We start from the raw sequence: 25,291 nt of genomic DNA, 5'->3' as shown, positions 1-25,291 counted from the left end.
AGAGCAATCTAGTAAGAGAGTGGCACCAGCGGAGGTCCAAAATGCATGACATGTAGCCAATGAGTAGCCCTGTCACGATAATATACAATTTGATTCTTTAAATGTCTGACCCTTTCAAAGTACATCACAAACGGTCCATTTTGCTACAACTCGACAGCGCTGCTTAATCCAGAAACTTACTTCCGGGAACTTTTGTGAGGTAAAAAACTGGTCCATTGGAATGAATGGAGATGTCGCAACTCTTCTATTATACGGCTTTGTTGTACTCTATAGAGGGTGACATCACAGGACACAGAGACCAGCAAATAGCAGAAGGTCAGTTCATTACCTTACTTTTCACCATTTTGTGTCTGGCTTCACCACAGATTTAGGTGGGGTGTAGTTAACGGATAATGATGGAGGTTCCTCCCTGACCACAGCTAAGATTATAAGAATGCGTGTGTGCGTTGGGTAGGCCTACATTGTACATCGGGTGTGTGAGGAGAGAGAGAAAGAGAGAGAGAGGGGGGAGAATGTTTACCTATTTATTTATTTATCTAACCGCCTCCCAATTTAAAAAAAAAATCCGCTAATTTGGTAAAGATAAAACAAATCCCTCGCAACTTCTGCAATTACTATCACGGGGGGACTCCACAGGATTACGCATATGACGCATCCTGTCAGGAATAAAATATTAATAAATAATTTAATAATATCCTATGGACATTTTGAGGAAAACACTGCAATCAGTCTGATTGTCTGATTGAATCAGACAATCTTATCACAGAAGAAGGCTGGCTCTGATGACCATGACTTGTTTTCATTTACCATTATTGGAGACCAGAGGGGAGTTGGTCGAGTCCAAACTGCTGATGATTGCAATCATGCAAAAATACCCCAAAGGTTATCCATGCAAACGCTAGTTTCACGACCCACCAAAACAGGATCTGAATAAAGAAGATGTTGTTTTTAACCGATAAAAATGCTCGATAAAAAGGCCATTACGCACAGCGCAGCAGGATACGGCAGCTGGCTTATCCAAAAATGCGCAGTGTTTTCTGCAGTTGTGTCGGATCGAGGTCGGATCACGTTCTCACCACAGAACCGCACCAAGGGGGAAAACGCTCCCTGTTTTGGAACAACTGCTCCAAACGAGACAGGTGTGAATACACCCTAACATAGATCTGCTGGACCTAAACATGAGGAAATGGACTATAGACACAAAGGGAAAGTCTGACAAGGTGGAGAAGGAGTCACGTGACAACACTAATTGTATTCAAAATGGGTCATTTGAAAGGTAATGCATATCAACACAAACTATTGGTATACTGTATACTGTATACTGTACTGTATATAGCGAATCTGATGAAGCAGTATGTGAAACGCATAGTTCGCTCATTCTTGTTTTTAAATGTAATCTAATAAAACAATATGTGTCTTTCCTATTCTGTTGTGTGCTGGAAGACTTTCTTTTGGTTCACATGGCTATCAGCAACTTGAGTCTAAAATGTCAATATCATCCTTCAAAACCCAATGTTGGTGCAACCTTAGTACAGTCACACTGTCACATAAGAACCACACAACTTAGTACAGTCACACTGTCACATAACAACCACAAACCTTAGTACTGTCACATAACAACCACAAACCTTAGTACAATGAGTCACACTGTCACATAACAACCACAAACCTTAGTACAGTCACACTGTCACATAACAACCACAAACCTTAGTACAGTCACACTGTCACATAACAACCACAAACCTTAGTACAGTCACACTGTCACATAACAACCACAAACCTTAGTACAGTCACACTGTCACATAACAACCACAAACCTTAGTACAGTCACACTGTCACATAACAACCACACACCTTAGTACAGTCACACTGTCACATAACAACCACAAACCTTAGTACTGTCACATAACAACCACAAACCTTAGTACAGTGAGTCACACTGTCACATAACAACCACAAACCTTAGTACAGTCACACTGTCACATAACAACCACAAACCTTAGTACAGTCACACTGTCACATAACAACCACAAACCTTAGTACAGTCACACTGTCACATAACAACCACAAACCTTAGTACAGTCACACTGTCACATAACAACCACAAACCTTAGTACAGTCACACTGTCACATAACAACCACACACCTTAGTACAGTCACACTGTCACATAACAACCACAAACCTTAGTACAGTCACACTGTCACATAACAACCACAAACCTTAGTACAGTCACACTGTCACATAACAACCACAAACCTTAGTACAGTCACACTGTCACATAACAACCACAAACCTTAGTACAGTCACACTGTCACATAACAACCACAAACTTTAGTACAGTCACACTGTCACATAACAACCACAATGGCCGTATATGAAATCCCAAATCCATTCTTCTCCTTCCATCTCTCTGTCACACAGGAGGGCCTGCGGACTCTGTGTGTCGCCTATCGAAGGCTGTCACCAGCAGAATACCAGGAGGCGTGTCATCACCTGAACACAGCCAAGCTGGCCCTGCAGGAGAGGGAACAGAGGCTGGCGCAGGCCTATGACATCATCGAGAGGGACTTTGTGCTCCTGGGGGCCACGGCAGTGGAAGACAGGTTGGTTCGTCAAGGAGAGAGAGAAAAACGGCAGAAGGCCTAATGTGTCATCAAACTGTAACTGAGGCTTTGTCACGACTCGTGAATTAACACGTGAATTAAAGGGATAGTTCCGATTTTTTTGACGTGGGGTTATACTGTATGAGATACTTGCCGACAGTAAGTGTAATTCATGCGGTAGAATACAGCCAGTGCCGCCCCAGTTTGGAGAAATGGAGACCAGCCACGTCATTCAAGTAGAGCTGTCTGCTGAGTGTGAACAGGGTCACGAGCAAAATGTAAATAAACAACAGGAAAAAAATGCTTCCATACTGCTCACCTAGCGTAATCCAAGTCTCCACAATCCCTGAGATGCCAAGTTGACTTGAAAAGACATGTGTTTTAAGTGAAACTTCACTGTAGCCTTAGGAAGAAAGAAGGAGCACAAATGTCTGCTGCAGTAACTGCCTGCTACAGTGAGGATTTCAGCTAAAAACAGGGTGTAAATGACGTCTTTTCAAGTCAACTTGTCATATCAGGGCTTGTGGAGACACCAGATCAGGATTACGCCAGGTGAGCAGTATGGAAGCACTTTATGTTTTATGTTTTTTTCTTTTATTTAAGTTTTTTTGCTTGTGACCCTGTTCACAACATTAGACAGTTCTACTTCCCTGACGCGGCCGGTAGTACACTGACTGTCAGCAAGTACCTCATGCAATCCCTTTAATGGTTCCTCTCTGACATACTTTTTTCTATTCTGACTTTTCCCCCTCCTTGACTGACTGCAATACTGTCTTATTGAGTTCCTGAGATTTTCTCTAACTGATCAGTCAGCTAACTGACAGCTTGTTTTCCTAACGGATGAACTGGTAATTTCATAGAGAATAGATGGGGAGTAGTTATGTGTGTGGATTAGTTATCACACAGTTGATAATTGATTGGAATTGAAGGATTGATGGTTGTTTTAACCCAGTGCAGACTAATTGAGAGTTATTGATGTATTGGCGTGCAGGCTCCAGGAGAAAGCTGCGGACACAATCGAGTCGCTCCACAAGGCAGGGATGAAGGTGTGGGTCCTGACGGGGGACAAGATGGAGACAGCAGCGGCTACCTGCTACGCCAGCAAGCTGTTCCGCCGCAGCACCCAGATTCTGGAGCTGACCAAGAAGCGCACAGAGGAGCAGAGTTTGCATGACGTCCTGTTCGAGCTGAGCAGGACCGTTCTCAGACAACGCTCCATTTCTGGGTATGAGGCATCACATGTCCATACACACCTACAGTATGTTATGGGGCATCACATGTCCATACACACCTACAATATGTTAGCCTCATCATTTGACTATTCAATCTGGTTTCACTCAAATATATTCTTACTCAACCCTGCGGGCTCCATTCGCAAAAGGCCCTACTTTTCCATACATGTTGCAATCACAATAAAACAGCACTTGCCTTAAACCCAAGGTGGTTGTCCGTCGAACCGGGCTATTCGCGTTCTTAAATATTCTGTAGTTTCCAATACCGAGCCATTTTTGTCATGCCAGAGCCTTCAATTCCTGTTCTTCCGGATGTGTAATTATGGGTTTCCACCCGGCGCCACAGCAGAGAGGGCGCCGTTCCCCCTCTGGGAAGCGGAAGAACAACAACGACAATTTTCAATGGAAAAAACAGGCTGAGACAGACTCTGACATGACAAAAACGGCTCGGTATTGGAAACGACGCAATATTTAAGAACACGAATAGACCTGGTTCGACGGACAACAACCTTGGAAAGTAAGGTATGTAAGTTGACAAGTACTGTTCTATTGTGATTGCTATAAAAAAAAAGTTGGGCCTTTGCGAATGGAGCCCGCAGTGGAGGGCGGAGGGGGGGGAGTGGGACTCTGATATGAGTAAACGAGATTCAATAGTCGAATTCTGAGGTTAACAGTATGTAAACACTATACGTACAGTATATCACATAACCACAAAATATATATACACCATGCGTCTGGTCACATCGGTGGATTTTCAAGACAGCAGAGAGACAGCTCTACTGTAGATGTGGCTTGATGATCGGTCTGTGGTCTGTGTGTGTTTCAGGTTGTCAGTAGACTGCCTGGACTTTGGTCTGATCATCGATGGGGCCACGCTGTCTGCAGTGCTGAAGGCCAAACCGGAAAGCGCCGGCCCGGGCAACTACCGAGAGGTCTTCCTAGAGATCTGTCGCAATTGTAGCGCTGTGCTCTGCTGTCGCATGGCACCACTGCAGAAAGCACAGGTAGCGCAACTGCACCTCCTGTTTGCAAACACACTGCAGGCACATTATGAAAAGACTGGTGCCCCAAAATCAGTGGGATTTGGACAGTAGCTTCAAGTGTTTTTTGTTTTTTGTTTCTCTAGATTGTGAAACTAATCAAAGCTTCGAAAGAGCATCCCATAACGCTGGCCATCGGCGACGGAGCCAACGATGTCAGCATGATCCTGGAAGCGCATGTGGGCATAGGTGAGCTCATTTCAACTGATGCTGAAGTGCCTCTGGTGTGGCTCCACTTGAAATGTTTAACTTCTGATTGTTTCGCATGTCAAACTGAGCTCTTTCCCCCCCCCCCCCCCCCAGGCATCATGGGTAAAGAAGGCCGGCAGGCAGCGAGAAACAGCGACTACGCCATCCCAAAGTTCAAACACCTGAAGAAGATGCTGCTCGTTCATGGCCATTACTACTACATCCGAATCGCTGAGCTTGTCCAGTACTTCTTTTACAAGGTGCTTGAAGAATTCCACTGGCACGCACATTTTAATCACTTTATCCTAATTCCCAGTGAAACCCTGAATTACAAAGGAGCAGATTTTGGAGCTACACAGATTACCCCATCCTGAATCCTTGGTGCAACATTCTCCCCTGGAATCATGGCTACAATGATCAGTGTGGGCGACATCCATAGCGAGCAGCCAACTGATTCATATTTTCTTTTGGCAGGCCAGCTAACCGCAGCCCACTCACTCAGCTTACAGCAAACAATCTCTGCATAAACAGAAATTTGTAGAGAGTAGCATTTTTAGATTGCCCAAATCTCTCCACGCGTACTCGTCAGAAGCTTATCACTTTCTCTTTCTGTCTTTTTATTCCCTCTTTATCTCTCCAGAATGTGTGCTTCATCTTCCCTCAGTTTCTGTATCAGTTCTTCTGTGGGTTCTCCCAACAGGTATGCTTACAGTCTGCAGGCACATAGCACAGTACACCTATTCTCATAATGCAACCAGCCAGCTTTGTGCAGTAATTCAGGTACGTTTACATCTCAATATTAAGATGTCTGATTTGTTGTTGTTTGTCCCTTGGCAGCCTCTGTACGACACGGCGTATTTGACGTTGTACAACATCAGCTTCACCTCGCTGCCCATCCTCCTCTACAGCTTGGTCGAGAAGCATCTCACCATAGACGTGCTCAAGAGGGATCCCTCCTTGTACAGGTGAGCTATAGTCTCGCTTGCCACACGATCTCTGTTTCGTGCTGTACCAGCGCAGGAGAGAGTCTGGCCGCTCTTATTCTCACTCTGGTATAGCAGGAAAAAAGGCTCTGTTATCTTTACAACCATCCACCGAACGTGCCAAACAGGCCTGCTTTAATGCGCAATCCAAATCTTTGTCAAAACTTGCCATTTTCAGTATGTAGTAGCTTGCTAGCTACTGTAGCATTGTTGTTGTTTCACAGTGGTGGAGGCATTTGAGAGCGACACACAGGGAGCGGAAAGGGATTTCCCTTCGCTCCGACTGAATTCTGAAATGGTCGGCACCAATGGCAGAGCTTATCCCCACAACTAGGTGAGCTATAGTCTGACCAAGGACAGTTCTGTTGACAAAAACCTTCATTTGTTTTTGTATTCCTCTGCTGTCCTCGTTGTTGCTCCATCCCCTCTGCCAATCTGGGGAGAGTTGTAGGTAGACTAGCACATGCTCCCTCCGATACAAGTACTGTACACCTGACAGCGAGAGGAGTTTCAGCGACAGGACGAAGCATGTGGGAGGATCACGCTATTCCCCCCAGTTCCTCCCCCCCGAACAGCCACCCCGACCGACCAGAGGAGGCACTGGTGCGGCTTCCCACCCACAGACATGGCCAATTGTGCCTGTATGGAGATCTGACCAAGCCGGAGGTAACACTGGGGCTCGAACCTGCGACCCTCGTGTTGGTAGGTAGGGAATCTACCGCTGCACTACCCGGACACCCTTTTGTACATGATTGCTATGATCTAACCTTTGTCTTTTTGCTCTGCTGTCCGTCTCCCCCCCCCCTCTCTCTCTGTCTCGCTGTCTTAGGGACATAGCGAAGAACTCCCTCCTCCGCTGGCCGGTCTTCCTGTACTGGACGTGCCTGGGCCTGTTCGACGCCCTTGTCTTCTTCTTCGGTGCCTACTTCCTGTTCGACAACACCACCTTCACCAGCAACGGCCAGGTGAGCCTCTGTCTCCGTGTTGACAGAGGCAGTGAGTTCTGTCAGTCATGCGGTTGTGGTACTTTGCAGGGTATTTGAGGAATCCTTTAGAGACATTATAGGAGGATAATGGACACAAACTAAGTGTTGTCTGTAAGAACACTCATCCATCTCCATTGGAGTGTCTCATGAGGGAGGAGTGAAGTGCAGTGGGAGCCACAATGTGGTCACATTTTGTTAAGTATGGATCTGTAACGGTAAGGTTTCCGTCTCGAGGGCCCTCTTGTCGGTCAACAACATTGGATTTCCATTCATATCGACAACGCAATAGCATCTTTCTCTGTATTGTTAATTTGTATCATGTCAACTGTTTTTGGAGTGCCTTCGGTCCTGTTTTTTTTTTTTAAGTTGGAACATCCTGAAATTCATTTGACCCTTTGTCCTGATTCTTTTCTCTCTTCTTCCTCTTCCTCTTATTTTGCTTCCTCTCTCTTTATTTTGCTTCTCTTCTGGTTCCTCCAGCTTATGACCACCAACACACAGATGGTAAGCCTGTCTCCCTCCCTCTCAGCTCGCTCTGTCCTTCACGCTCTTTTACTTCCTGTCGTACCGTTTAAGCTTTCAGTTTGAGCCTTTCATCCACTTTCATCCATTCTCACGTCAGATCGCCCATAATGCACTACTCTCATTTGAATGTGTCCTTTTCCAATGTTCCATTATTCCCTAATCGCTGTAAAGCCCTGAATCCTGCACAGTACCTGATCTTACCAACTCCACTAACATAGCAGATACCTTAGATGCTTCCCCACATTATCCTTGTGTTTTTGTTGTGGTAGTATAGTGTTAACATGTAGATGAAGATTTGACATCTGATTGTTTTTGTGTAGTGTGTGTGTGTGTGTGTATGTGTGTGTGAGAGCGTGTGAGCGCGTGTGTGTGTGTGTGTGCGTGCGTGCATGTGTGTGTGCGTGCGTGCATGCGTGCGCGTGTGTGTGTGTCTGTGTGTGTGTGTGTGAGCGTGTGCGTGCGTGCGTGTGTGTGTGTGTGTGTGTGCGCGCGCGCGTGCACGTACACATGCGCGTGTACCTGTCCATGTATTTGTGGTATCAAAACTTGGGTTTGGTTGGTTGTAATTTCACTGCTCCAATATTCACGGGTGGCTAAGCCGTTTAAAAAAGCAGGAAAATCGAATCCTCACTGTTTCTCTCATGTAAATGTAAAAAAAGAAAAAGGCAAATAGATGATTGTAGCAAAGTGTAGCAAAGAAACAAACAATGGCACCAACAACCAGTATGGCTGTTACATAAATTCCCTAGTTCCTCCCTCTTTCATTCTCTCCCTCACTACTCCTCCATTCTATCTGTTCACTCCTGATGTCTGCTGTAAGAACACAGAAGACTTCCTAGCATGTCAGCAGAGAGGAAGATGTGGAAAAGGAAAAAAGCGCATAGGGAAAATCTACGTGCCACACACCTTCAGTCAAGTCAGAGGAGGATGCTGTTTGCTAGCGGATTAAGCTACCTTTCACCACAATTCAGTCAGGACCACTATGGTCCAGACCGTCATTGTAAATCAGAATGTGTTCTTAATTGACCTGCTTGGTTAAATCAAGGTGAAATCTAGTCTAAAAGGAAACTTTTATTACCGTATGCAATAGTTATATTTGCTGGTATGGCTCTGTTCTGGGGGCTCCCTGCCCTTCCATGTGCTTACATGGAAAGCCTAAGGTGGGGAGAGGAGCAGCAGAGACCCCCACGTACAGAACAGAGCAGCAACAATGACAACAGCCATGGCGTTTGTTTAAGTCAGACATAGTATATAAGGAGGAGCTTGGTGGAGGCGGGGTCAGACACAGCATGTAATGAGGATCTTGGTGGAGGCGGGGTCAGACACAGCATGTAAGGAGGATCTTGGTGGAGGCGGGGTCAGACACAGCATGTAAGGAGGAGCTTGGTGGAGGCGGGGTCAGACACAGCATGTTAGGGGGAGCTTGGAGGAGGCGGCTTGCCAGTGGCTTGCAGAAGAAGCAGAAAAGGCCAGGCGAAAATGAAGCAGCTTTAAATAAGGTATGAGATTTCCCAATTGAATGCATAGAAGGAAATCAGCTGAGCCATCAGCTGATGTGGGCTGGGTTTGTGAGCTGAGCTTGACTTTGTGGCCTGCCTGAACTAACGCTATGCTTGATTAGAGGCGATGCCAAGCTGTTTTTGTTCATAGAGGCTGCATTTCACTATCCTGGGACGCAGAATGGTGTGTGTGCGTGCACGTGCGTGTGCGTGCACTCCTGATGGGGGTGTGTAGTGGCTACTGACCGTCTCTTTGTCTCTTCCCATGCAGATGTTTGGGAACTGGACCTTCGGGACGCTTGTCTTCACTGTGCTGGTGTTCACTGTTACGCTCAAGGTGTGTGTGTGTGTGTGTGTGTGTGTGTGTGTGTGTGTGTGTGTGTGCGCGCCTGTGCACGTCATGCTTGCAGGCACATGTTTACTATTATGTGACATAATTGATTGGCTGCACGAGCTGCTCAGTTAAATTTGCACAGCAGTTAAGCCTCTACTCTATGCATAGCCATTGACTTCATTGACTGGGGTGAGTGTTTACTATGTATGTATGTATTCTGTTTGTTACAGCTTGCCTTGGACACACACCACTGGACCTGGATCAATCACTTTGTCATCTGGGGGTCGCTGCTTTTCTACGTCATTTTCTCGCTGCTCTGGGGAGGCATCATTTGGTATAATGTCCTTTGGTTTTTCCACCATCTATGCCTTTTACTTTGATGAATAAATGATTGGGTTGAGTGACAGGGATGAGAAGGCATGAATACGGCTGAACAATATTGACCAAAAAAATGTAATTGAGATTGACATTTGACAGAATATTGCAATTGCAATTTAAACTGCTATTTATATCGTATCCGTTTTTCTTGTAATGATTTAGAACTTTAAAATTGTTTAGAGAAAAGTGAGTTTGAAAAGAAATATAGCAGAATTTACTTTTGACCTCACACTTCAGGAATTTAAGTGACGCTCTTATTCAGAATGACGCCTGAAAAGTGACAGCAATTACTTGAATAATGGAGCCAAAGTGCAGCATATCAGAAAACATGCAGTAAAAAAAGGGTGGGGTTGACTTTAAAAGCAAAAGGCAAATTAAAATGATTTAAAACTAAATGGACAAGCATGTGATTGTCCTCATGCAGTCTGTGCCCCAGGATGTAAACCGCATGTAAATTGAGCAAACTGATACAAACCTGATGAAGGCCCTTCCCTAACAAACAACGTAGGACTTAAAAGATCATTGTCCGGTGTGTCTAAATACAGTGAATGGAGAAATCAAAGATGTGCATGACACGCAAATGCTATTCTAATGCATTAGCTACATTAACTGCCAGTACATTGTCTTCAATGTCTTGCCATGACTTGACTGTGACATGATCTCACCAGCTCTTGTCCACAAAACGGAAAACCTGATATTGTGGTTGCATTGACATTTTTATTAGTCAACAAAAATATGTTTGTACCTGGGTGAAAATCGAGATACATCTAATATTGCCCCCTGGACTTTTTAAAGTTTTCCCCTCCACTGCCTACATGTATAGAGGGGCTTCCAACCTACTAAGCATTAAAATTGGTTTAAATGCCACAAATAAAATACAGTGAGTGAAGGTAAAAGCACCAGGCCACTGCTGGGTCATGTCAGGTCAACCATGGATGGTTTAGAAAATGTTTGCTGTGGTCTATGGAGGGGTTCAAAGGATGCAAAACAGATAGAAAGTAATTCTGCCTCACCCAAACCCTGACATGTGGCGCTTTTGGATGAGTGTACACACCACAAAGTAAAATCTGGGTTATACAAACAAGCATTGTTCAGTCATCTTCCTTGAGTGACTAATTTAACAATGTTCATACAACTATGTCATTATATTATTATTATTTTTGTTGTTGTTGTTGTTGTTGTTGTTGTTGTTGTTGTTATTATTATTATTATAGAGAATCTCTTGTAAAAGTCTGTAGCAGACTGACCCTGTCCCGTCTTGCTGTTGCTGCCCAGGCCCTTCCTCAACTACCAGAGGATGTACTACGTGTTCATGCAGATGCTGTCCAGCGGGCCGGCCTGGCTCAGCATCATCCTGCTCATCACGCTCAGCCTGCTGCCGGACGTCCTCAAGAAGGTCTTCTGCAGGTCCATGTGTCCCACAGCCACCGAGCGTGCACAGGTACCACCTCCACACAGACTACCAAGTCCTTCAAGACATTTCTATTTTGTCCCAGTTAGGCTTTAGGTTTCGCCCCGTGTTGACTTCTGACGACGGTGTTTACTAAAATGCTTTGTTGTGGCCATTAACCAAAGAGTTTACTAATACACTTTTCTAAAAAAAGTAATCATTAGCTGGTATTTTACTTCCTTCAAGCTCATTTCAGTTCATGAACTGATATGATCACATTGAAGTAGAATTATCTCAAAAGTCTGCTGCTACTTTCTCTTCTCCTGATTTTACTGTATGACTTAAGGCCTTGACATACTTTGTGTTCCGCGTCCGCTGACAGCTGACAGCTGACAGCTGACAGCTGACAGCAGCAGACTTCACACGGACGCGCACACAGTTTCATACTAATCGCAGGGTCCGTGTCGGTCTGGTGTTCCACGCATGGGCGGTGGATCTCATCGCACAACCTCTCTTCAAAACAAGCGTCCATTTTGACACACACACACACACACACACACACACACACACACACACACACACACACACACACACACACAGTCACACACACACACACACAGACACACACACACACACACACACACACACACACACACACACACACACACACACACTTGCACACACTCCCTTAAGAAACACATCTAGTAATCCTATGATAGGTTTTTGAAGGATAGGCTACTATAGAGACATCACAGAAAAACTACAAGAATATTATAGGCATATCATAGAGGATAAAAATGCCATAAAGCACCATAAGGTCACTATAGACGCTAGATTCATTATTCAGAGAAAGCTTTATTGGCATGAATCAGGTGAGTGTTTGCCAATTGGGCATATAGCCTAGTACAGAATAAAATGAGCTACAATACTACTATATATGGTAGAATAAAGGAGAGGCACTTTTCTTCATATAATAAATTATATGTAATGCTATACAATACTTTCACAGTGCATCCTGGACAATTGTCATCCCTGAGCTTAAACATCTGGCAGCATGTAACATTGGTTTCTCAGAATTCCAGACATTATTGAGAACCATAAACATGTATGACTCCCTATATGGTTATTATAGGATTATTGGCACCATATAGAACAATGTCCCAATCACTATTGACCATCAAACATTTTATATAATGCCAGTAATATTGTTGGAATAGCCTTCATGATACTTTAAAGGATGAAAATCTCCTGAAGTACTACAACATCACTAGAGCACCAGACACTATAGGAATATTATAGTGCTAAGATATACATGTAGAGGATACAAATACCATAAAGTTATATACAGTTACTGTATAAACACACTATTGAGCACTATAGACACACTAAGTTCCTAAAGAAACATCACAGTGACACCATAGATTAAAATATAAAGTAGGCCTATATAAGGTGTGTGTGTGTGTGTGTGTGTGTGTGTGTGTGTGAGACAGACAGACACCCACACACACACACACACACACTCTCAGACACACACACACACACACACACACACACACACATCTGGAGACACACATATCTGGAGCATGCAGTTTTGTTTCGAGGTTTTTGGCGGTCGGAAAACCAACTCACTCCACCACCAACTGGGCTGGAGTGAGGAACAGGGCTTGCTATGCGTACAGTCTGTGCGCCGGCGTGCGGTCGCAACTTTTGGGCTGCACGCAGACGTCCGCAAAGGGGTCCGCACGGACTAGGGATGGGCATCGAATTTCGAATTTTCGAATAATCGTTGTTATTATCAAGGTCGACTTTTATTATTGAAATTCGAAATTCGAAATTCGAAAAAAAAATAAAAATTTTTTTTTTTTTTTTTTAGTGAAATGTTGCATTGTCTCCCCTGATTCTAAGTATAGTCAAATCGCTTGGTTTGAGCAAGTAAAACAATTTTTATAAGCATTTTAAGCAAGGTTTATGGAAAAATGAATGGCGGATGAAATCCCATGAAGAGGGAGAGGGGGTGACTTTGGCACCCCTTTGGCACTCAGACCTGAGCCTACTAAATATTTAATGAACCACTCATGATTGTCAAAACTGTTTTTTATTTTCGAAAATGTCAATGTCATGTAACATGTTCTTTACTTCAGTGGTGCAATGCTTGTTTGAGCTAAAAATCCACAGCAGAAGCTTTTTATATTAATTAATAAAGCCGTAGACTTAGAATCAGGGGAGACAATGCAACATTTCACTCACAAAAAAAAAAAAAAATTTTTTTTTTTTTTTTTACATTTGTATTTTTATTTTCGAATTTCGAATTAAATTCGAATTTGACCAGCGAATTTCGAATAGTGTTTTTGCTAGAAATGCCCATCCCTAGCACGGACCCTCGCAGACATGGACGGGTGAGGACATTTACATCACGCGGAGCAAACGGACCTCTGTGGACAAGCGGCCACAGTAGACAGTATGAACTGGCCTTAACTCAGCCAGGAACACCATTGGGCTTCATGACCTCCTGTTCCCTTTGGCTCAGCCTCACCTGCTTCCTGTGAAGCACGTGGCAAATGAAAAAGCTCTGACACATTTCTTCCCGCTGTTCTCTTCCTCTCTTTCCTTCCCCCTTCTCGCTGCACCCTAATGGACCTCCTAATTCACACCCTCCTCCATCGCTCCCGTCCCTCTCACACTCCCTGTTACACCTCTCCTCACTACTGTGCTTCTTCTTCTCTCTTCCTCACTGTCCCCACTCTCTCTCTCTTTCCACTGCTGCTGCTGTGTGCCTGTAACGCTGCCTTCTGCGCTCGCTCTTCGGGGGTTACGGCAGTCCACTCGCCCGTGCCTTACCGTGGAGCCGTCCACCATCTACATGCTTTCTCAGTCCTCCAGCGGAATGAGTTTCTGATTGGCCCAGAGAGACCGGAGAGGAGGAAGAGGAGGAGGAGGAGGTGACTCTCTTTTAAGCCCTGCTGTCTGTATGCATGGTGGCATGTCCCAAATGTAAATCACTGTCTCATCAGCACACACCCACCTCTCATAACTAACTAACTAACTACTACTGTAGGCTACTGTAAATCACTGTCTCATCATCACACACCCACACCTCTCATAACTAACTAACTAACTACTACTGTAGGCTACTGTAAATCACTGTCTCATCAGCACACACCCACCTCTCATAACTAACTAACTAACTACTTCTGTAGGCTACTGTAAATCACTGTCTCATCAGCACACACCCACCTCTCATAACTAACTAACTACTACTGTAGGCTACTGTAAATCACTGTCTCATCATCACACCCACCTCTCATAACTAACTACTACTGTAGGCTACTGTAAATCACTGTCTCGTCAACACACACCCACCTCTCATAACTAACTAACTACTACTGTAGGCTACTGTTGAGGAGGGCACAGTGGCTGGCTAGCGGGCCAGGTTAGGCCTATTATACGATCCCTTTCCTACCATCTTTGTATTGTAACCTTTGTATTGTGCATTTCATGTGTCTTTTAAGAAATGTATAGAGTGCATGCATATGTTTGTTAATGTCATTCACATTTTCACCTTGTCACTTCTATTACGAAATGTTTGTGGTTTATGTACGACGAGACTTTTCCTCAAATGGGCTGGTTTCATAGACGTGGGCTACTCATAGTGTTGGATTTGCAGGATCTTTCCAAATGAAAAGTCAGATATTTCTTATTTTTGTGATAGTGTATTAAGCTGTAAGTGTCAAATCAGGCATAAAATACATTGTCATTACTAAACCATTAGTGAAAATAAGTGGCGTCACTGGCATGGAAAACGTTAGCTACATACAGATGAGCTAAATCTCATTTGTAGGAAAGGTTTGAAATGGTGTATCCCAAACCTCGTTGTTTACCAAGGATCCATCATTACTTCCTTTCCTTTACCGTCATCCACAGAAGGTAAGGACGCCGGGGGCCCTGGAGGGGTGTGTGGCTCCTGGCCCCGGCCCCGGCCCCGGCCCTGGTGGTGGAGGGGGAGGCAATGAGCGGGACCCACTCCACCCTGCTAGGACCTGTGAGGGGGACAGTGGAGAAAAAGCTGCTAGGACCTATGACTCCATGATGTCACACAGCCACAGCACCCTGCTCAGCAAACCCTAGAATACACCCCCAAGGTGGGCTAGGGTTACCATGGTAACCGCACACAGTCGAGTCAAGTCCAGTCAATTTTATTTGTATAGCACATTTCATACACAGGTAAGTTCAATGTGCTTCACATAATAAGGCAACATAGTAACAATAAACCGATAACACATATATAACAACCATACACACATTAACTACCAAAAGCCTGATGAAAAAAAGCAATGCTTTTAAGAAAGGGCTTTGTGATTGGAGTATTAATTCTGCTGCCATGTTGTTTCCTGCTGCTCTGCACTGCATGGGGCATGTCTTGCTGAAGGGCTTGGCCTGGGTTTGTTTCATCTGAGTGTCACTGCACTACACACTAATACTGTGTAGTTGTTGTGCTCATCTCAAGGCATGCTGTGCTTCTTGTTCTCGCTGCATGCGTGATGGGAATGAACATGATCAGAGTAGCAGTGTGTTCTTAAACGTTGTCAGCCTGGCGCCCGAGAGAAATTCAGCCTCTCATCGTTAATAGACCCAGGCTCCTTCAATGTGAGCACCAACCAGCAGTAGGCTTGTGACTCATCTTTGGGTCCAGATTGAACTCTACAGTTTAAGAAAGACATGATAAAAGGGATGAAGGGCTAACAGTGAAGGTTCTGGTTTAGAGCAGGTTTGGTTCTACAGCATGAAATGGTTGTTGGTTTTTAGAAGTTCTCGATGTTAGTTGGTTGGCCAAGACCTGATCTGCTGTTCATGGCTGCTTTTTATACGTTGTCTTAAAGTGATAGATTTCCTTATCATTCAGTTTGTTTATTTTTGTGTGTGACTGTTCAGTAATGATGTACAGTATTCCTCGGGGCATGCTTTCCTTCCAGCCATACAATAATTGCAGATGGCTAGTAGGCTGTCCACTCCAACAGAGATGGCACAGACTAGTAGGTTGTCCACTCCAACAGAGATGTCACAGACTAGTAGGTTGTCCACTCCAACAGAGATGTCACAGACTAGTAGGCTGTCCACTCCAACATATGTCACAGACTAGTAGGCTGTCCACTCCAACAGAGATGTCACAGACTAGTAGGCTGTCCACTCCAACAGAGATGTCACAGACTAGTAGGCTGTCCACTCCAACAGAGATGTCACAGACTAGTAGGCTGTCCACTCCAACAGAGATGTCACAGACTAGTAGGCTGTCCACTCCAACAGAGATATCACAGACTAGTAGGCTGTCCACTCCAACAGAGATATCACAGACTAGTAGGCTGTCCACTCCAACAGAGATATCACAGACTAGTAGGCTGTCCACTCCAACAGAGATGTCACAGACTAGTAGGTTGTCCACTCCAACAGAGATGTCACAGACTAGTAGGTTGTCCACTCCAACAGAGATGTCACAGACTAGTAGGCTGTCCACTCCAACAGAGATATCACAGACTAGTAGGCTGTCCACTTCAACAGAGATGTCACAGACTAGTAGGTTGTCCACTCCAACAGAGATATCACAGACTAGTAGGTTGTCCACTCCAACAGAGATGTCACAGACAAAACTGATTTGGAAAAACGAGTGTGACATGCGACATGAGCAGCAAAGGCAACATAATAGACTCAGTGTATAAAGGTGTCATTATGCACTAGGTACACTGGTGACATCTGGTGTTAGAAGAGGGAAGCGCAACTGAATCGCATGTTGTCTCCTTCTCTCATGAGCATAGCTAATCTTCCATGACCACTAACTACGATGGGCATGTTCAGAGGCTTTTATCATTGACCAGTACATTCTGTCCATTGTCAATCTGCAGATTTACTGATTAAATGTGATCCAAGACTAATTTCACTTTTCAGTTTATAATTGAGAATCCTGTACTAGTCTAGTGGGCAGTGGGTTAATAAACGGTCTTATTATTTATTAAAGTAGAACATCTGAATACCCCAAACAAACTTGTTAAACCCTCTGAACACGCCCCAGCTGTGCAACCTTGTGCATCAAATCTTCTCACATCTATTCTCATTCATACGCTCTGAGATGTGATCTTATCGGTGCTATTCTGCACCGATTCTCCTCATCACTGTTCCTCTGTCTCGCTGCAGGACTATGAGAAGCTGGCGCAGGGTGGCGTGGCAGAGTTGACTCCACTGTCCTCTCGCCGATCCTCCAAAGGTAGGAGTGCCGACTCCTCCCACCTCCACCTTGGCGTTGCGGAGACCCTCTCGCTCCGTAGGTCTGATCCCCTTCCCCAGAAACTACTGGCCCACTTGGCTGAAGCGGGTGGGGGGGACTTCTGCCCTCTCAGCCCCTACGTGCTCCGTCTCTCGGGGGCGGGATTCGCTTACTGTGCTCCAGGGCCAGAGACCTCCGTGTGAACACAAATGCACACTCTGACACTATGCGAATTATGTGAACATATCCCAAGATGGGTGACCAAGATCTGCGTCTCCAAGGATTTCGGAAACATAAAAACGATACTGAGAATACACACCAACCTGTTGACACACAAAAGCAAAAGCATGGAACCTCCATGCCGAGTTTACCATGTGCATTTTCTGGGCCACGTCTGTCTTGACATCCCTTTAGATATTATCGACCGGACCTCTCATCCTCATACTTTGGTAACGTCTTCGTTTTGTTTCAGTCATGGTCTCGTCCAAGTTCCTCTGTATGAAATTACTTGAAAAAGTCTGCTGTCTAAGAGTCTTACTTAACACAAGCAAGGGGAACCATATAGTATGAATGTACTTTGTTTCATGCACTATGGAACTGTCCTATTTCAACATGTCAGTGGTTCGGGGCCTTTTTGTATTCTTTCTCCTCCTTTCGTCACTTTCTTGCCTTTTTCCGCACTCATCTTCTTTTGCTTATGTGACAATGTTCTTTTATGTAAGTGGTCTGGCCAAGTAGGGCAGCCTTCAAGCTGCACCCTATAGGTGTGTGTGTGTGTGTGTGTGTGTGTGTGTGTGTGCGCGCGCGCGTGTGTGTGTGTGCGCGTGTGTGCGTGTGTGTGCGCGTGTGTGTGTGTGCTTGCGTGCGTGCGTGTGTGGGGGGGGGGTGCTTGCGTACATGCATATACTGTTCTGTGTTGTGACACACACTTTGCCTTACAGTTAGCCCACAGCAGCAGGCTAGGAGCCAAAGGAGAAAGGTGTAAAAGCAGAACTAACACTAGTGGTGTATTATAAGCCTTACACACACCCATCAGCTGGAGGAGGGATAGGGAGAAGGTCCGAAGAGGGATGTACAGTATTCTAGCCACCCTGCCTTAATTCATAGATTCCCATTTTCAGTGGATTAGGTTTTAGGTCAGATTAAACATGTTTTGAAGTGTATGTGGATGATTATGTGTGATTGTTCTGAGGGGATATATGTTCGTGTTCATTTTTCTTCTCCCTTTCCTTTGCCATCTCTATTGTGTCCATCTCCGTTTCCCTCCTTATCAGCCAGTGAAGCATGTCGGATCTCGGTGCCGCATGCCCATCTATTCTTCTCTCCGTTGTTCCTCGGCCTCCTTCTCCCAGACATCGTTTGTCATGAACCATATATCATGACACATCTTTTCTTTCCCGCGAACAATCAGCACACTGTACCCACTCCTGCCACCGTGTGGCCGTGCATGGTAACAGCAGCAGTGTTAATATTCAAGGGCAGATGCTGAGGTAAAGCTCTTGGAAGTGCATTGCCCAGCAGTCCCAAGCAGAATAGGGTCTTTATTTATGGATGTCCTAAATGACTCGCTATTACTCACTGTTGTTGCATTGTGCTGACTTTGTTTCATGACTGTGTATGCTGCCATGCTCTGTGTTATGCTAAAGTTGATGTCGGGTCTCTTACGAATGCTATTGTCCCGTCCTCAAATTATGAGGATTTCTGTCTGTATTGCATTACTCCACGAGTTTTTTTCTACGTTGTTAAAGTTATTGATGGCAGTCACTGATGATGTATGGATGTAACTTATACTTTTGCTATGTATTATATTGGGGGGGTGTTAAAGTCTATTGGAAGTAGGTGGGAGACTCGGCGATGTCACAATCAAATCAATAGAATGTTGAAGTAGTGCTTTGTCCATCTTGTCCTCCAGAGAAAGATTGTAGCTCATTATGGATGAACCTCTTTTCTGCATGTCTGACATCTCAAGTCCTTTGTCCAAAGCTCCTCGTCACTGATGAGTCACGTGACGCAGCAAGTGACTCGGGAAGTCTCGAATGTCGGATTCTGAAGCATCTTTGTCTGTTTATACAGTGTTTCTTCAGACAAATTGCCAACTGCAGACATGTACATAGATTTAGTATCCGGTTTTGGGTTTTTTATGGGAGCACAAATGCTTTATTGCTTCGGTTGGAATTGGTTAATGGTCAGGATTTGGTTTTAGTTTGCTTTTCACTGACAGCCAGCACGCATAAAGGATCAGTGTTTTGATATGGGGGCACAACGTCTGACCTCAGAGGTGTAATGGAAGGACATTGGTGCTTGTTACACAGTGTTCAGCCTCACTGTGCTGTCGCCATATTGTATGTCCAGAGCTATTCCAACACGTTCTCGCTCCAAGGACGTCAAATTCCACCTCTTTGTCATGCATGTTGTGCGTCGGATCTTAACCTGCATGGTACCCTTGTGCGTCATATTTGGACGCACGCAGTTAGGGTTAGGCACCGTGCGGGAATGGGAACCATGTAGACTCACTCGTCAAGCCAGCGGTTGGGGTGAGACACGGGGGGGTGGGGGGTTAGTGATGCCTTGGGGTTGGCATCAGGCACTGGTAGCCACTTGGTTGGGGTTAGGGTTTGGATATGGGTTACCTGCAGCGACAAATAGTTCTCCCCTTTGGGGACAAAGTGGAGGAAGGGGAAGGAGCTGCCTTCGCCAAGGTCCGCTTGGCAGAGGCGTCCATCACATCCCAGCCACGTAATTTCTCTGAATTCTCCACCTCGGTTTCCAAGAATTCAAAGTCATGTGACTAGGGACGAACTGATTACCAGTTTAACGATAAACCGTGATACAATTCCTGACAGATAGTGTTACTGTTTCAAATTTGTATTATCATTAAAACCACGTTACCGTGATTACAGCGCTTTGAAAACACGGAAAATACTGTCCATCATCAACCAAAGTTAGCAACAGCCTCCCAGAAGCAGGCATGCAGCCTTGGTGAATAATAGTTTTTCATACTATTTTTATCTCTCCATGTGACTAGCGTCACCCTAGCTTTAACATCCGACGCACAAGGTGTATGACAAAGCGACGGGATTTGATGCCCTCAGAGTGAGAACGGGTTGGCTATTCTTAATGTCACGCCCTTCACAAGAACATAGTAAGGTCTATTTTTATTACCATGGAGTGATGGGGGATTCATTGTCATCGAAGAGTGTATATTTTCTCGTCATTGTTCAGACACACTTTGTTAGGTGAGGGGAAACCATCGATCAGTCACATTCTTCTTGTCTTATTCGTGTTATCCATGGTATTGATTTTTTTGTGAATCTTTCTTTTGCTACTTTTGTATCCCGGAGAGAAGAATATATTTTAACTCTATTAGAATGTTCTGTGTTCAAGTTTGTAACCAAAATGAGAACAAAATACATTATGAAGACATTAGAAAATAACCAATAACTCCACACACTGCACTTTGTTCTACAACAGATTAGTTTATCCCCTAAAAAAGGGTCTATTGTTCACTCTTCCTCACAAGTTATTTTTCTAAGACGATTGTAGTGGACAAGAAAAAAAAGTGAGACCAAATAACTTGCCTAGGAATGAACTGTCTAGCTGTCAGTCGCTGGCTCAAATGGGTTTATCGCACCAGCCTTCTACTGCTGATCAGAATGTCAAACTGCTTTTATAAGTCCAGCAGCACAACAGCCAGGTGCCCATGTTGTCACTTCTGAGCTTGGCAATGGTCTGAAACGTCTGCTACTGTGCGCTCAAAAAGCAGATCATCCCACACCTTCGGTACAGCACTGTTTGTATTAAACAGGTTTTCAGAACTTTTTTTTGTATGAAGATTTTAAAAGATGTTCACCTGTTGACTTTTTGCCAGCCTATCTGTAGCGAATGAGGGCAAAGCACTGTATTGTCATTCTGCTTGTAATAAAGAAACAATAAAAACACATCTGTTTTAGTGTTCATGTTGCCAGGATACTCACTTCAATATAGAAAATATTGTTCCTCATGCTAACTACCAAGTTCTTCTTTTGTTGTTGCTGCCAGAAATATAAAACACATCACTTCCTGTGAGCCAGAGGATTTTCCCCTTGAAAGACCACTACCAGTCACTACCAGTCACTACCAGTCACTACCAGTCACTACCAGAAACCAGGTGTTTAGAACAGCAAAAGTAAGATATTTGTTTTTATGAAAATGATTATTGCCTTTAATGTTCTGTTCAACTGTTTGGTAGAGCACATTTTGAGTATATATCGTATTGAAAAATGTGTTTACTCAACCTGATTGAGCCATCTCTACCACTCGGTTAGGTATGTTCTGCTAAAATAAATAAATCCACTAGATGTCGCTGCCATTGTCTTTAAAAGTATGCCTTTTCAGTTGGCCTCCTTACAGGAAGTTGGCAACAAAAAAGTCACTCCAGACATGAGGACTCCATTTGGTGGAATTTTCAAAGGTAAGCATATTTCCCCCCCGACATAGGCTACAGTATGTGACCTGAGAGCTAGTTCCTACATGAAACTGCAGCTAGCAGCAGCTACTGTATAGAGCAGCAGCTAGCTAGCAGCTAGTGGGAGTAGTTTGGTCGAAAGGAAATAGTTCCTACATGATCTGCTCACAAAAAGGTCTGTGGAATCCACCGAAGTCATGACCCGGTTCAGATAATCCACATAAACCGGGTCATGATTTCTGGAAAGAGACATGTTGAGTTAAAAAAAAAAAAAAAGCTGCTTTGAGCACCACAAGCTGAGTGCCATCCAGTCCCTTGGTATTGAAGAGAATGGCAGAAATCTGTACAGCTGGGGGCATCCCAGTGGCTCACCTGGTAGAGCGCGTACCACAAGTCCCTCACGTGGCCGACGCAGGTTCGAATCCGACCCATGGTCCCCTGCCACCAAACAAAGGCAAAAATGCCCAAGAAAAATAATTTAAAAAGAAAATCTGTACGGCCGATATCTCCAAAACTCAGGCAACTAACACAAAACGATTTAGATGGATAAATAACACTAGAGGTGAGGGGGGAAATTTTAAACTTTAAAAAATACAAATTGAGGATTGTTGATTTATGAGAAACCTCAGTGAAAATAGTACAGGATAAAATATATTTGTACTGTATATGATTGTGATTTGGTGGGGGGGGGGGGGGGGTCTTGATGCTAGCTATAGCCTACTGAAATAATTTCATAAAGGTCATGAGCTCCGACGGTGACTTCACCTGTGCTCGGAATTTCTCTGCCGAACTCGGAGGAGCCTCACCAGCCCCAACCTCAAAAATCCAAGATGGCTGCTTCGCGCATCAACAGCAGCTAAAATAATAGAAAATTTGCCTACTGTTTATTAGCACTTATGTCTTTTTGTGTCTCATTAAATCAGCTGTACACACAGCACTGTCTAACTTCTATCTGCATGGACATGTTGCTGCAGTGTTTGTACAGTATGCGCAAAATACCGCGAAATGCATTGTTATCAACTGCTAACAATGGCTGGAACAACAATGGAACGCCGACAACTCGGGTGTGACATCACTCAACCCGGAAACCAATTTTTTTGTTTTTTCCCCTATAACTACATTTCTTGTTATGCCTGCATTCCCTCTGTCATGGTTTGTTGCTCCATGTCAAGTCGTGTGTCTGAGTAATAATGATCTTGTATGGATGGGCCTATATGTCAAACTAATTTCCTCCTGTAAATGAAGCTCTAATCGAATAATGAATGTTATATCTATAAAAGCTTCAAACATTTCTTTCTCATTTTGAAACAAATAATTGAAGTCAACTTGGGGTGGCACGGTGGAACAGTGGTTAGCACTGCATTGCCTCACAGCAAGAAGGTTGTGGGTTTGAATCTCCACCCCGGTCCTTTCTGTGTGGAGTTTGCATGTTCTCCCCATGTTTGCGTGGGTTTCCTCCGGGTGCCCCGCTTCCCTCCCACAGTCTAAAGATATGCTGTGTTTGCGTAGTATTGCAATATATACAGTATAATATAGTAAAATGTATGTACTGTAGTATAAACGACTAGTATGTAGTATATGACTGTGATGATGCTATGTAAAATCCTTTGAGACGAGCTTGTGATAAGGGGCTATAAACATAACTGGAAATTACTCATACAAGAAAGACTCCAACTCTGCTTGTCATAATCAAGTGTTGCCACATGGTGGCCATGCAGCATAATCAGTGGTGCATAGCAGTTCTTGGTAAAACCTTTCACGACACAGCTGTCATACCTTTCCTCCACATTGGAGGTCACTGTTGGATCAGCTTTTTGTGTGAAACTGAAGAGATTCTTTACCCCTCCCCCTCTCTCTGTCTACCAGGTCTATACAGGTTTGCACCATCATGTGTATTGAGCCTGGAATGTGCATGTGTCAATGAGACTGTCTCCTTCTCCCTCCACCTCCACCTCCACCTCCACTCCTGCCCCTTCTCCGTCGCCGGGGTCCTCTGCTCTGTGGAGGATCGTCACTGCAGCGGGGGCTGTCACAGCCATAGCAGCCTCAGCATCCTCCAGCTGGCAGCATCCTCTCTCTTCTCGAAAGCATCCATCTCTCACAAGCATCCCACCATCGACCAGGCACAGCCCTCTCCCCCTTCTCTTCCCATCTGCCAGCCGCAGCCAGGCAGTCAAGCACCTCCTCTCCCTCATCATCGCATCCACATCCTGGGCTAGACCAACCTGCTGCCTGCCTCTGTTTTTCCCCTCTTCTCGGATGGGCTTGCGACTGTGACAGTCCCCCTCTCCTGTCCTCATCATCACCTACTCTCTGGAGCACCGTTCAGGCAAGCAGGCAAGCTGTCTGTTCTCCCTGCTAAAGTGTCTGTTAGCTGGGCAGCTGGGCTTCCGCTGTCCCTGTGGAGGATGCTCTTGTGGGTGAAGACAGAGGAGATGGCCCTGGGGGAGCTGCTGGAGAGACTGAGGACAGTCACCCAAAGCATAGGTGGGTGAGCACACACACGCAGCATAAGGCATAGCTACGGTCATTTTATTCTTGATAATACACAGGATTACACTGGATTAATTGTCTGAAACATAAAAATAAAAAAAATCTGAATGCCGCCACAACAAGGAAACAGTGACTCTAGCCGAGCTCACCCTGTGATTGCATGAAAGGCAAATCAAAACAGTGCCACTGTATGTAGTGTGTGTGTGTGTGTGTGTGTGTGTGTGTGTGTGTGTGTGTGTGTGTGTGTGTGTGTGTGTGTGTGTGTGTGTGTGTGTGTGTGTGTGCGTGCGTGCGTGCGTGCGTGCGTGCGTGCGCGAACAAAAATACAGGACTATGGGGACCAGTTACAAAGCATTGTTTCTGCAGGAAAACAAACCCGTTTTAATGGTGTTGCTGTGCACGGCTTCCCCCTTAAGCCATGGGTTTGGCTGACAGGCTGTGTTTCTGTTTCAAAACCTGAGTATATACAGTACAGTATATGTGTGCATGCAGAAATGTGATATTGGCCTATATTATTTGATCCTGTGTGGGAAACAGTAGTGCGTGGTGTTGTGACACTAGAATTCGCCTAACGCTTAGATCTGTCAGAGGCAGTGATCGTCCTATTATAATATAGCATGGAGTACAGTTATCGCAACCAAAAATCTTGCCTATTATAGTTTTACCAAACATCATATGTCGTCTACATGGATTGATTGCATACAATGGGCTATTAAATAGACAAATATATCCAAGTGATATCCATAAAGTATGTCACACAGGATGATTGGTATTGTGATACTTCACTGGTCTATTTTATTCACTGCTCCACCTGAAGCAGTGACAGTATCTGAGATATGTTTGAGCTGATGAGGTCTTGAGGGCAGAAATGGGAGACAGAGTGACCTAGATAGGGTCCGTCTACCTCAGAAGCCCTGCACAGCTTACCCAACGTGACTCTC

At 44.7% G+C, this 25,291-nt stretch overlaps 1 protein-coding gene across 1 annotated transcript in view; it reads left to right on the top strand.

Moving 5' to 3' along the window:
* LOC310778035 (phospholipid-transporting ATPase IH-like) overlaps positions 1–17,616 on the top strand; it is a gene marked incomplete at both ends in the record, with an annotated part of 67,627 nt that extends 50,011 nt beyond the window's left edge. The window contains 13 exons of the mRNA XM_083638351.1: positions 2,423–2,604; positions 3,596–3,829; positions 4,663–4,840; positions 4,963–5,065; positions 5,180–5,325; positions 5,706–5,765; positions 5,903–6,030; positions 6,878–7,013; positions 7,515–7,538; positions 9,330–9,395; positions 9,623–9,726; positions 11,046–11,211; positions 17,344–17,616. Coding sequence (XP_083494477.1) covers positions 2,423–2,604; positions 3,596–3,829; positions 4,663–4,840; positions 4,963–5,065; positions 5,180–5,325; positions 5,706–5,765; positions 5,903–6,030; positions 6,878–7,013; positions 7,515–7,538; positions 9,330–9,395; positions 9,623–9,726; positions 11,046–11,211; positions 17,344–17,616 — 1,800 coding nt within the window. The remainder of the gene's footprint in view (positions 1–2,422; positions 2,605–3,595; positions 3,830–4,662; positions 4,841–4,962; positions 5,066–5,179; positions 5,326–5,705; positions 5,766–5,902; positions 6,031–6,877; positions 7,014–7,514; positions 7,539–9,329; positions 9,396–9,622; positions 9,727–11,045; positions 11,212–17,343) is intronic.
* Between the last annotated feature and the right edge of the window lie 7,675 nt (positions 17,617–25,291).

Source organism: Poromitra crassiceps (genome assembly GCF_964638095.1).
Source record: "Poromitra crassiceps genome assembly, chromosome: 6".
NCBI lineage: Eukaryota > Metazoa > Chordata > Actinopteri > Beryciformes > Melamphaidae > Poromitra > Poromitra crassiceps.
This window is presented reverse-complemented; position numbering and strand designations above follow the sequence as displayed.